At 41.0% G+C, this 12,055-nt stretch overlaps 1 protein-coding gene across 4 annotated transcripts in view; it reads right to left on the bottom strand.

Moving 5' to 3' along the window:
• Positions 1-12,055, bottom strand: part of MYH10 (myosin heavy chain 10) — a 74,564-nt gene that overhangs the window by 27,019 nt on the left and 35,490 nt on the right. For all 4 annotated transcript variants that reach the window (XM_028717186.2, XM_028717185.2, XM_077924324.1 and 1 more), the window contains 8 exons: positions 10,856-10,999; positions 10,204-10,299; positions 8,316-8,434; positions 7,594-7,746; positions 7,027-7,200; positions 5,950-6,123; positions 5,031-5,145; positions 158-351 (listed from right to left, as the gene is read on the bottom strand). In XM_028717186.2, coding sequence (XP_028573019.2) covers positions 158-351; positions 5,031-5,145; positions 5,950-6,123; positions 7,027-7,200; positions 7,594-7,746; positions 8,316-8,434; positions 10,204-10,299; positions 10,856-10,999 — 1,169 coding nt within the window. The remainder of the gene's footprint in view (positions 1-157; positions 352-5,030; positions 5,146-5,949; positions 6,124-7,026; positions 7,201-7,593; positions 7,747-8,315; positions 8,435-10,203; positions 10,300-10,855; positions 11,000-12,055) is intronic.

The raw sequence follows: 12,055 nt of genomic DNA, 5'->3' as shown, positions 1-12,055 counted from the left end.
TGAAGCTCCCGAACAACCGACCAGGAGGGAGAGAACATGCCAGTTGGGCATGTGTCTCTACCAGGGTCCTACTCGAGAGTAGGTCGCTCCTAACAAGTATTAGTGACTGGGAAGGAAAAATTAGATGCACATTTTAACGTTTGAAATGAACACATACCCTCTTTTCATGGTTTGGAATGATGCAGCGGACAAAATTTGGGTTAGTATTTCGCAGCGTGGCCATCAGTTTGGTGAGGGACTCCTTGTATAGCTGCCCCACGGTACGGAACATGCCCTTCTTGGTCTTGTAAGTGGAGCCAAACGCTGTCTCCGTTATCCCAGTGACTTGATCCAGCCCCACAATGCGGTCCACTGCAGGCAACAAGAACACCGAATTAAGCGGATTCAGGAAACAGAGCAGCGCACGAGAGATAAAAGGTTCGACAAATGCTCTGCGCGACAAACGGTGGAAGGTGCTGCCTACTATGGCAAAGCAATCTACGTACATATGGAAGCAGCAGGATTGAAAGCAACACACCAGGCAGAACATTGTAGCTTTTGCCATTATGCACTACAAAGCACAAGTCACGGCTTTACGCACCAAAAGCCATTCCCTTTTCATACGTAAAAGGAATTTTAGACCAAGAAGCTGCAAATAATGTGAGTGAATATGTGGGAAGGTTTACAATAGAGCCAAAAAATGCAAATGACGGCATGTATCAAACTTCGCTAGGAACAAACCATGATCAGCCTGCCAACAACTTCTGCTTAACTTGAAGAAAACATGGAATAATATTCCCATAGAAAAGGGGGGGAAGGGAGAAATAATTAGGCCATTTTGTTTCACCACTGACATTCCCTTTACCACATCGTATGAAGTGCAATTCTGTGGGTATGTCATAGCAAATATATCAGTACACCTGAGATATCCACTGTGTATGTGACAATGATAAAGCTTCTGTAAAGCTCTTTACTTTTTTTGAGCAACAGAAGGGAAAGGATTTTCTATATTGTTTTCCTCTATGGATTATATAAATAAACCAAACTCTAAAGGCATGAGGAACCAAGCACACATTTGGAGCAGGAGGATAGGGGGTGCAGAGATTATGTTTTGGTCAGTTAGCAAAAGAGAAATGCAAATAAACACATCTCAGGACAGCCACAGTACTGAGTATTCCTAGGAAACAACACATTAAAATCTTCAACCTAAGATCTTGCTAATTAACCTAGTCATTGCACCAGGAATCTAACATCTTCTTCCCAGTTAGACCAAAAGCACCTCAGCCTAAAATGTTGAAATTCATACTAGGTTCAGGGAGTCCTTTCCCCTGTGTCCCTAGACAAATAAAATTTAGACAACCTGGCCATGCTGCTTATACCGACCAAGTGGCACGTCGTAGTACTTTGAAGTTCAAGAATCCTGCAGCTAAAACTACTGCCATGTCTACTTCAATTAAGTATGCATAAAATTACGTCACAGTATTTACTAATGAGAGAGCAATGCATGCTGCATCCTCCAATGAAGGAAGAGCCAAACTGTAACCAACCTCCCAAGTTTAAGTGAATATGGGCCATATGCTTAAGGATTTGCACAACCATGTATTTCACAAAATACATTTTTTTCTATCAGGAGTAGAAATCAGTCCCCTCTAGCGATCAAGGAAGCAGCGCACGAGAGCAGATTCACTTAGGAAAAAGCAACATGCTTCATTTTGAAACTACATCAATATGATTAACTTAGATACACCCATGGAGATACATAAATTCCCTGCTTATGTATTTTAGCTTACAACAAAGACATGACCAGACACGTAATGGTGGCAGTAAAAATCTACTAAGATGCCAAAGCAGGCTCCATAAAATACTTTTAGTGAAAAACAAAGACAACTAAAGAGCAGCTTTAAAGTCTACCAAAATACATACAGTTTTGCTAATGGGGTAATCTTATAGGTTTACTCAGAAGTAAATTCCACTGCAATCAACTGGGCTTAGTTCCTTGTAAGTCTGCTTAGGAGTGCAGCCTAACTGAGATTTGCTTCAAGTTTAGAAGTGCTCCTGCAGATTAATGGGCAGCATATACCCCTGGCAGAATTTGTTTACTTGGCCCAAGTACTGACGGACTTCCCTCATAAGCTATCATTCAAAATATAGGCATTTAATAGCAATGATACTAATTTTTAGCAGCTTCTGAAATAATAAACATTCAACATGCCATTTAATGCCAGCGCAGCAAGTTGTATAAAGAAAACTTGCTTTGACTGCAATTTTAAAAAAATTGTATACAGACATTAACAAGTACAAATCATACCGAACCAGAGTACTGAGACTCCTAATTTCAAATACCCAAAGTCATCCGGCTATGTTGGAGAAGCAAGCCTGTGTTTCAAATGCAGCTACTCACTTGCAAAGCCTCTAGAAGTGCAGTACAAAAAATGAGACTCTATGTATGCAGCAGCAACTAAATAGGTATGTGCACAAGAACATTTGCCTTGTGGAGGTAACACTAAGGTTAGGATGAAATGAAAGTTCATGCTTGCCTAACAAGCAAAAAAATGTTTTTCCTACAGATTCAAGTCCTGCTTTTAGGAGGCCTATATTATTATTTTTGTTTTTCATTCATTCACCTGGTGTATCAGGAAGACCAGTAACATTGTCATAGAAAGAAGCTCTCTGAAAATTGTGAATCTCTATGGCACAGAAAGGGCAAGAACAAAGAGCAGATACACAAGACAGTCTAGTTAGTAAAGAGAAGACAATTTTGAATTGCAAGCAAGCTTAAACAAAGTGCATAACAGATCGCTATGGTGTAATGATGGATCTTCAGCAGAGTGTGTTGATTTCAGGGCCCAAACAGTGAACATAAAGGCAGGTGTCAGACTATAGATTTACAAGGAAACATGACAGTGATTCCATCTTTCACAACAAGGAACTGTTTACTGAAAAAATGTTCTGAAATGGAACAATTGTTGTGTTCATGCATACTTTGGGGCTGGTTCACAGCCTCTTTGATAGATAATCCAGTGCTTTTTTCCTTAAAAAATGTTTAGGGGTACTCTCATTTTCCTACTCATATTGAAATACTGCACCTCAATGAGGCTAAACTTAGATTCACAAAATGTTTAGGGGTATGCGTACCCCTGCGTCCCCCCCAGAAAAAAAGCACTGAGAGAAACTATTTATGGACTGTGAAGCAATAAGCCCACAGGCACACCTTCTACTAAGTTTACAACTTAACTTATGACAGATGTGGAAATGCCCCCTTCTCACAATCCACGCACGGTCCCTGCTCCAAGGCATTTTCAATATTCCCAGATGAGCATTTATCATAGTCATTACACATTCTTGAAACCTGGCTCCATAAAACCTCAAAAGCATTTCTTCCGTCTTTAGCATGTTTACTTTGCTTCACTGAAGTTGACCTTAGCGAGGAAATAAAACTGCTAATATTGGACCATTGTATAAATCTATGATGGGCCACACTTGCATAGTGCAGCTGGTAACTATATCTTTAAAAGGCTGTTTGTAGACCTGAAAACGATGCAGAACAATGGCAACCAAATTTACCAGAGGCCTTAAGCATGTCCCCTACATAAGGAAAGCTGACCATCTTGATTTGTGGCTAATTTTGCTAGCAGGCTAGGTTCAAGGTTCTTGTGTTAGCTCACAAAGCCAAAATCAACTTGGGCCCAAAGTACCTCAATGACCATCTGGTCCCTTATACACCACCTCACGCCCCGAGATCCTGGTGGTTCCTCACAGGCCTTAGGTTTGGTAGGCCTTCATTACAGGCCTGTAGGGGTTTGGCAGGGACCAGTCCTCCCCTTCTTTGAAAAACCCCTTGAAAGCCGTATTTTCTGGACAGGCCTTCCCAACATGCATTTCTTTTTTAAACCAACCAGTATCTACTGATGTTTTAAATTATGTTTTATAGATGTTTCTAGATTTTATTGTATTTTATGCTGTCAGCCGCCTTGATATATTTTATGTATCTGTAGAAAATCCACTTTCTAAGTACCCAGGAATCAGCTGGTTGTCAGATGCCTGGGAAGTGCTGCTCAAGGGGCTTTGCAAACACTTTTGGAAGGAAAACAATACTCTGCTTTTAGATGGAGCATTCTATTTTTTTCTTTCCAAGGAACAGGTACAGAGTTCCCACCAATCAGGTGATATGAAGTATCTCCAAACTTGCTAGATTGGTTGAACAATTTATCACTGCAGAAAGCCGACTTTGGAGTCTGATAGTCAATAGTTGGGAAGTCCAAACCTCTGTGGGTCTTCAAAGGTAGATGGCAGAGTTACTGGCGAGCAATAGCTTTTGCCCTTATGTCTGGTTTGTGCTTTCCCATAGGCATCTGTTTGGTCACTATGGAACACAGGGATCCAGGATTAAGAATGTCTTTTGGTGTAATCCATCAGATCTCTTCCTAAATTAAGCTAATGTGAAGCTAAGAGTTAAGCAGGCGTTAAAAGGATACTAAATTATAACACCGTCTTGGAAGCACTCCAAGCAATGCAACCAAGTTTTTAAGAAGTGTTTTTGGTTAAGAAAGCTTATGTTCCGCCATACCAGGCACACACAAAATTAACAATGCAAGAAAAATACTTAATGTACTATTATGATAAAGAGCTATTTAAACTTTGATTATTCAAAATTCTTAGTTTACTGTCCTGTTTTACCATTGAACCCATTGCTGATAACTAAAACAGCAGCTTCAGTACTTTTAGCTGTCATGAAAGATTGAGAGACATTTAGTCACAACACAGACTTTCAAACTATCCTAAATGACTACGAAAAGAGTCTACTCAAAACACACTTGCAGCTAAGTAGCTTGATGTATGGAAGTGCAATCAGCCCATAATGACACATGTGCAAGTAAATTAATTGATACTGCAGCGGCACTTCAAACCCTCCTGCTGTCACTGCTGGCAGGAGTATCAGAGGAATTGCACTAACCCATGAAGGATTCATGTGTAAGCTTTGCAGAGAAGGCCCCAACTCACCCACCAGGATTTACCAGCTCATCTTATATCGATTAGGAGCAGATTCTTACCATCCTTCCAAAGCTCTGCCACAAATTTGTCTGAAGACTGGTGTAGAAGCGTAGCCACGTTGTCATTCAGAGGGTCCATATTCTTCATAAGCCACTCATCTGCCTTGTAGTCCACCTGGAATTAAGCAAGTGGCGTAAACAGCAAATACTGCCAACCTTCCCAACCTGTTTTTTGTTTTTAAGGGAAGATGAGTTACATCTCCTCATATGTGATTGACATTTAAGGAGTGCTGAAATTGTGAAGAACCTCTGCACACACTTACTGAACTCCCTTTTCAGACTAACACTGAATGTACCACACTGTCAAGGGTGTATGGATAGCAGGTACAACTTTTCCGTCACACTGAATGCATGAGGTGGGTTGTCTGAACAGGGTTTTTATGTGTACAGTGGATCCACTTAACATGATACTTTCCAGACTCTCCCTCTGCTGCAAGTGACACATAAGTCTTTCAAACTCATTTGAGAGATCACAACTTCCCAGTGTTTACATGGCGGTAGGCTACTATTGAGAAAATGCCTCCCCCCCAACCAATTGTAGGGTTATTATCTTTTTTAAAAAACATTATTCTTATTCTTATTTATTAAAATTATCCCACCCTGAAGCAAAGTTCTTAACCTGAAGCACTATTTCTGGGTTAGCGGAGCCTGTAACCTGAAGCGTATGTAACCTGAAGCGCATGTAACCCGAGGTTCCACCATACTGCAGCACGTGAAGTATCTTGCATGGAATCAAAATGGGCACCAGAGTTTGGAAGCAACATATTTCACTCTCCAATCCTACCTGATGACCAGACTCAGGAGGCCGAACTTATTCTCAAACAGCAAGATACACAGGCTCCTGTAGCCTCTCAGAAGTCCCACAAACGGGACACACTGATAAATGCTGAAGAAACCATATATAGCATTTCATGCTTACCCTTCCTGCATAATGAATTATGCAGAAGTCTGCCTTGTCCTTCAGCTGCCGAGGCTTTTGGAATTTGGAATGGGTTCCTTGTTCCTGGACCAGTTTTTCCACAAATGTCTTGTCAGTTGCTTTGGGGAACCAGCACTCTTCATCCAGGAGAGCAAGAACACCAGGGGGGTTGGCCTAGCAAGGATTAGTACATAAACAAATGTTTTATTAAAAGAATCTATTCTGTTCTCACCTCCCCTCATTTGATATTCCTTTCACCATACAGTTGCACCTGAGCAACACAGCCGAAGCAGAGCACGTGCTTATGCAAAAATAAGATCCATATTCGCATTTCAACGGGAGATACAAGTGGACATATGTGACTAATGGCAGTAGATCCCTCCCCCAAGTTAGCTGATTTTGAAATCAGATACAAGAAGGGAACAAGATACAAGCATATCAAGAATTCTAAAGCATCAAGTTCAACCAACTTGATGCTTTGCCTCACAGGATGTCTCATAGCAACACAGAGCTACCTGAAATGTAATCAAAATTATCAGAACCGAAGTAAGAGCTATTAAAGGTATAGGACGAGAAACAGGAAAAGAAACAGAGCTCAGTGACATTGAAAGTCAGGGTTCCCTACCATTCAGTTAGCTCACAAAATAATGTGTGACATAAGCAAGCCTAGAGTACATTTGGGCATGTTCCAAGTTACCAGCGCCTTATTAATCAGATCCAGTGAGGCATGTATTGCCTGTAAGAACATCATTCTGAATTTCAGTTCATAACACATTTTTCTGGCTAGGTTTTGTTTATTATAAATTTGCTTTTTAAGTTGCCCGATCAGTTTGTAATTAGAAAAGCAGAATAATAATGCCACAAATGCAAATCAGGAGGGTAGCACTTGCTGGATTTGTCTACAGGCACACTTTACAGAAATGTCTCTTGATTCAACACTTAAATCCCAGAGAAGCCCCTCTAGAAAAACAAAAAAAGAAACTTGGATCGGTAAGGTGTATGGAATGATTTACATTCAAAGAGAGATCTTGGTTGAGAAAGCTATGAGCTGTTAAATGGACAAGGATGAGAACTTACAGGTCTTTCAATTAAATCAATACAGGGTTGCAGATCCAGTCCAAAGTCAATAAAGTTCCACTCTATGCCCTCCCTCTGATACTCCTCCTGCTCCAAGATAAACATGGTGTGGTTGAATAACTGCTGCAGCTTCTCATTGGTATAGTTGATGCAAAGTTGCTCAAAGGAATTCAACTAGGGGAAAACATCAAGAAAGTTAACTTTTTAGAGTTTTACAAGCTTTTGTATTGGTTATACTACAATGTAAGTTTTGCAGGGCAAACCATTTAACAAGCAACTGGCCAAATGTGCAGAGAGTTTTGCACATGATTCTATGATAGCAAGGAAATAAGGCAGACGTGCTAATCTCTTACACAGAAACCCCATCTCATTCAGAGCTTACCAAGACTGCTTAAAAGTCAGGAAAAGCCACTGAAAAATGTGGTCACGTGCAGAGTAGAACCTTATCCATGAACTTTCAATACTGCAGTTTGGAGCTTCCAGATCCTTTGCAATGCTATTTTATATATGTTACAAAAATCTCTCAATCTAGTAAGTACTGGAGATTTCTTTCATTTGTCTAAATACCTCAAAGATTTCAAATCCAGCAATATCCAGGATTCCGATGAAAGAAGCTCCCTGTCGCTTGGTCCTATCCAGAGCTTTGTTAATGCGGTGAACAAGCCAGCGGAAAAGGCGTTCGTAGGTGGCTTTCGCCAATGCCTCCACAGCAAAGTCTGCCTGAAAATTTGAACGAGAATTTGGAAGAAGTTGTAAGAAAATAGAAATACTAAGTTTAACACAGTTACTATTTCTAATAGAAAGATAATGAACATGCTATTTCCTAGATATAGTTATTTTATTTATATCCCACCCTTCCTCCCAAAGGAGTATAAATGTCATATTCTAATTAAGATCTAAGCTTGAATGTTGTACCACCTAGACACAGAAGGCCAGCCATTATGTGGCTTTCTAGTTTTTCTACAGACACACACACATCAAACTGTATCTCACTGATCAACCACTGCACCCAGTGTACCGATGCTCAGTGTACTTGTCTCCTTACTTGGAACTCCAATGCTGAAGCTCAACCGAGAGGCACTGATGGGGATCCAGGCACATTTGAAATGCCAGAACTAACTTGTCAGCAGTTTTTGGGCTCCAGGTGAAACCCGAGGCCTCATATGCAAACACACAGGATATTTAACCACCCCCCAGGGCAAAGAGAAATGGTGAGAATGTTTGCTGGCCGGAAATTGGTGGCTACTTTGGGTGGAATAAGATTCAACATTTGGCATCACAGAGCTTACTTGTTCTTTGGTTTGTGCTTTCTGGACGTAGTCCCTGCCAACTTTAATGCGTGGAGTGAGTATTGCTCGAGTAAATTCCATTACATTCATCCCCAACAGGTGGCAGAGTTTCTGTGCAACTACAAATACAAACAATGCAATCAGTTATCAGAACCTCAACAACTGGTTTTAACACTGAATAAGTGTCCCCCAAAAAGCATTTCCCACAGTTCCTAATGTTAAGGAACACTTTCCAAGTCAACTTGTTTGACAATGTACCCCCTGTGTATTGCAGAGGACTCCAGTGAATGTTCTAGACTGCCAACTCAGTTCATATAGGCTTAATGAGCCTTTGTACTACCCTACATGAACCAAGGGTACACCCTAGCACACATCCAGCCACTGCCCTGCAGCTACATGTTGCAGGGGAACACTGGCAATGGTGGACAAATTGACCTTCAAGGAAGTTTTTCCACCATTACTGATTCTATCAATGAGGAATCTCAGCATTTCCTAGAACACCAATTGAAAATCACTCAAGGAGTAACACCAGTACATTTGTACCTTGGATCCCAAACACCTTGGTACTTGTCCGTTTTGGCTCCCGAACGCCGCAAACCCAGAAGTGAGTGTTCCGGTTTGAGAATGCTCTTTGGAACGTGAACGTCCAACAGGCTTCTGATTGGCTACAGGGGCTTCCTGCAGCCAATCGGAAGCCGAGCCTTTGTTTCCAAAACTTCCGGAAAGGATTCCGTTCGACTTCCAAGGTACCACTGTGCTTCACATTAATGAAAGGTAGGGCGATAAGTAAGCTCTGCAACTCAACAAGTGAAGCCTTCCAAACAACCAATGCAATAAGTTCACAATTCTAGCATTCATTCCCCAGGAACGTGTGCCTGGGTTTGCATATAATAAAACTCTGTATTAGCATATAATAAAATTATCACTGAAACTCTGTAGATTCAGGAAATACATATTAAATATAGTTGCGCTTCATACATGTCACAGCATACATTTTAACCAGTATTAAATCAGCGCTCCGGGGGGGGGGGGATAATGAACCCACTCTGATGACAAAGCCAGTCACACACTATTCTATGTATTAACAAGTTCCCTTAAGAAATCCACTTAAGCACAAAGGGCTGAATGATACAGATGATCCTTGTCACAGAGAATACAAAAGTGAACTAAGAACGTGAGAAAATTCCTACTTGTGTCAGGATTCTCCCCCCCCCCCCCCCCCCAATGATTAAGAGGAAGATTACACACGGATAGTATTAAATTATAAAGTCAGTCCCAGGCATACCACCCTGTCACTTGAATGATCAGATTTTCTAAACTTAGCATTTATGGTCTCCAATTCTCCAAAAAGTCGTGTTTGGCTCCAGAATCACTGTCCCTGGCAGCATAATCACTGTATAGACCCAAGAAAAATAAACCGATTCAACTGCACATACCATTTTACTTGGGAGTTTTAAAGACTTTGCTGATAAAGCTCTTAATGAGGTTAGAGTTCAAATACTTTTTCAAAGAGGAAATACCTCAACATAGTCTCAGGGATTCTGCAGTATTTAGTAGGTTTGGGGGTGGGGGGAACAAAACACAAGATGTGTGAAGAGTACCAGTTTCTTAGTACCTGAAGGCTAGGACTTATCGCTACAACCACAGCTGCCTCTATATTGCAGGCGTAACCAACATGGTGCAGGATGATGTGAGCTGCAACTCCCACTATCCCTGGCCGTGCTTCTTGGGGCTGATGGGAGCTGCAGTCTTCAACGTCTGAATGGCACCACATTGGCTATCCTTGATACAGAGGGAGCTGTTTCTTTGCAAGCATCTATGCAGATATCAATCACTGATGAGGAAAATAGACTAAAATCAAGTCTACCGTGCTTGTAAATATATCTACCCGTATTTTCCGGCATAGATGCCTGGTCGGTGTTTCGCTCTTTCTTGAAGGAAATGTTACCAAACTGCAGTACTGAGGATACCACTTTCAACATAGCTGGAGGCACACAAAAGAGCAGAGGACAAGAGCAGATAAATACATTGTGTATACATGTTTGACAGGCAGTCAAGTTCAGTATGAAACAAGAATATCTAACTTATTCAGGAAACCCACAGGACAGGCCCCCTCTGTTTCAGATCGGGTCATAGCTCTATCTGACAAGTCCAATGTTTCAACAAGTCAAGGTATTTGTCAGAGGCTCTACAAACCCTAAAATAAAGGTACTGAAATCCTATACTAGGGTAATCCAGTTCTACACCAATAAGTTATTACTTTTTTTAGGATTTATGCTACTCTTGGAGTGTTAATGAATTACATAATGCCCTTCCCAGACCATTAAAAGTCTCTGACTTTTTAAGATTTTACTGCTCGTTATGTACACACTTTCAAGTCCATATTTAGAGCCATATACCATGTTTATTAAGCTGCGATGCCACACTATTCTTGATACAATACTGAACTTACTTTCTGCATTTCTATGAAAAAGCTACAGGTTTTAAGTGTAAAAACACACATTTCCCCGCTTCAAAAACCAAAGCCATTTCAAACATACCCAAGATTTCATCATGAGAAAACCCCATGATATGCATGGCTTCCATTGTCTCCTGAAAGTTATCCTTATCTTGCTGGCCAGGAATGGGCACGTAGCCATTGGAGAGGAATCTGTAGTTATTAAACCCTTCAAGGAGTAAATCAGCTGTATTGAGGAGGAAAAACACAAGAGAGGTTTCTTCAAGACACTGGGTAAAGTAACTCTCCATTCATTTAATCCTAAAGTTGCCATATTTCGAAAAGGGAAATTCCTGACATCTGCAAAGTGGCTGGGCTTTTGTGGGGAACAAACCCAAATTGTAGAGCTTTTGTGGGGAAACCTCCCCCCAAAGTAGTGATTTTAAGCTTCTGGGGCTGTTTCCACTGCTTTTTCCCATCATGCTGCCATACATCCATGTTTCCCCTGACATTTTGCCCATTTGGCAAAATTCCCCCCTGCACCATTTTTACACCCCAAAACCAGGACATGTCAGGAATTTTCCTGACATATGGCAAGCCAATACAAGACGTTATGGCAGGCCAGTATTTTATTCTCTAACAATGACGAAGTTTAAAGAGTTCAGAGACCAATTCCCTAGTATTTATAAACTATTTTAAAACCCAGATTCATTTTCACAAACAAAAACTTTCCAGAGGACAAATGTAGACAAGCAATATTTCAGAAGACACAAAAGTAAAAAATTAGTATCCTCAAAGAACATCTACATCTGGAAGGCTGATGATCCCAAGAAGAAGTGGAAGCCTTCTCACAATAATTTGTGCTTCATCTAAAGTGTAAATACCATGCTGCTTTGGCCTACCAACAGCACCTTGGCACTATTCCCAGCTTGAGTGCTCTTCTGTCCAGTGTGAGTTTGATAGCTGATGCCAGCACTCCTTTAACTGCCTGGCTTGAAGCTTACATGTTTCTGTCCAGCCAAGGGCTCAATAAATTTTATTAAGCTTTAGACTGCAATTGTCTGCTGGATCTGTTAATATGGGTGATGCAGATTTCATTGAGGCCTGCACCACCGCAGCATTCCAAACACAGAACCTTAACTCCAAATACCGAACTGAAGCCTAGCTGCAGAGTTCATTATTTAGGAATCACTCATCCAAGGTATCTTGGACAGCGCCAGTACAAATGACCTGACAAACAGAGCCATCTGTGCCCTTCACATATGCAAAAAGACAGTAAAACCATGAAATCAATTCAGCTTCT

The sequence above is a fragment of the Podarcis muralis genome, chromosome 2, assembly GCF_964188315.1.
Source record: "Podarcis muralis chromosome 2, rPodMur119.hap1.1, whole genome shotgun sequence".
Classification (NCBI taxonomy): domain Eukaryota; kingdom Metazoa; phylum Chordata; class Lepidosauria; order Squamata; family Lacertidae; genus Podarcis; species Podarcis muralis.
This window is presented reverse-complemented; position numbering and strand designations above follow the sequence as displayed.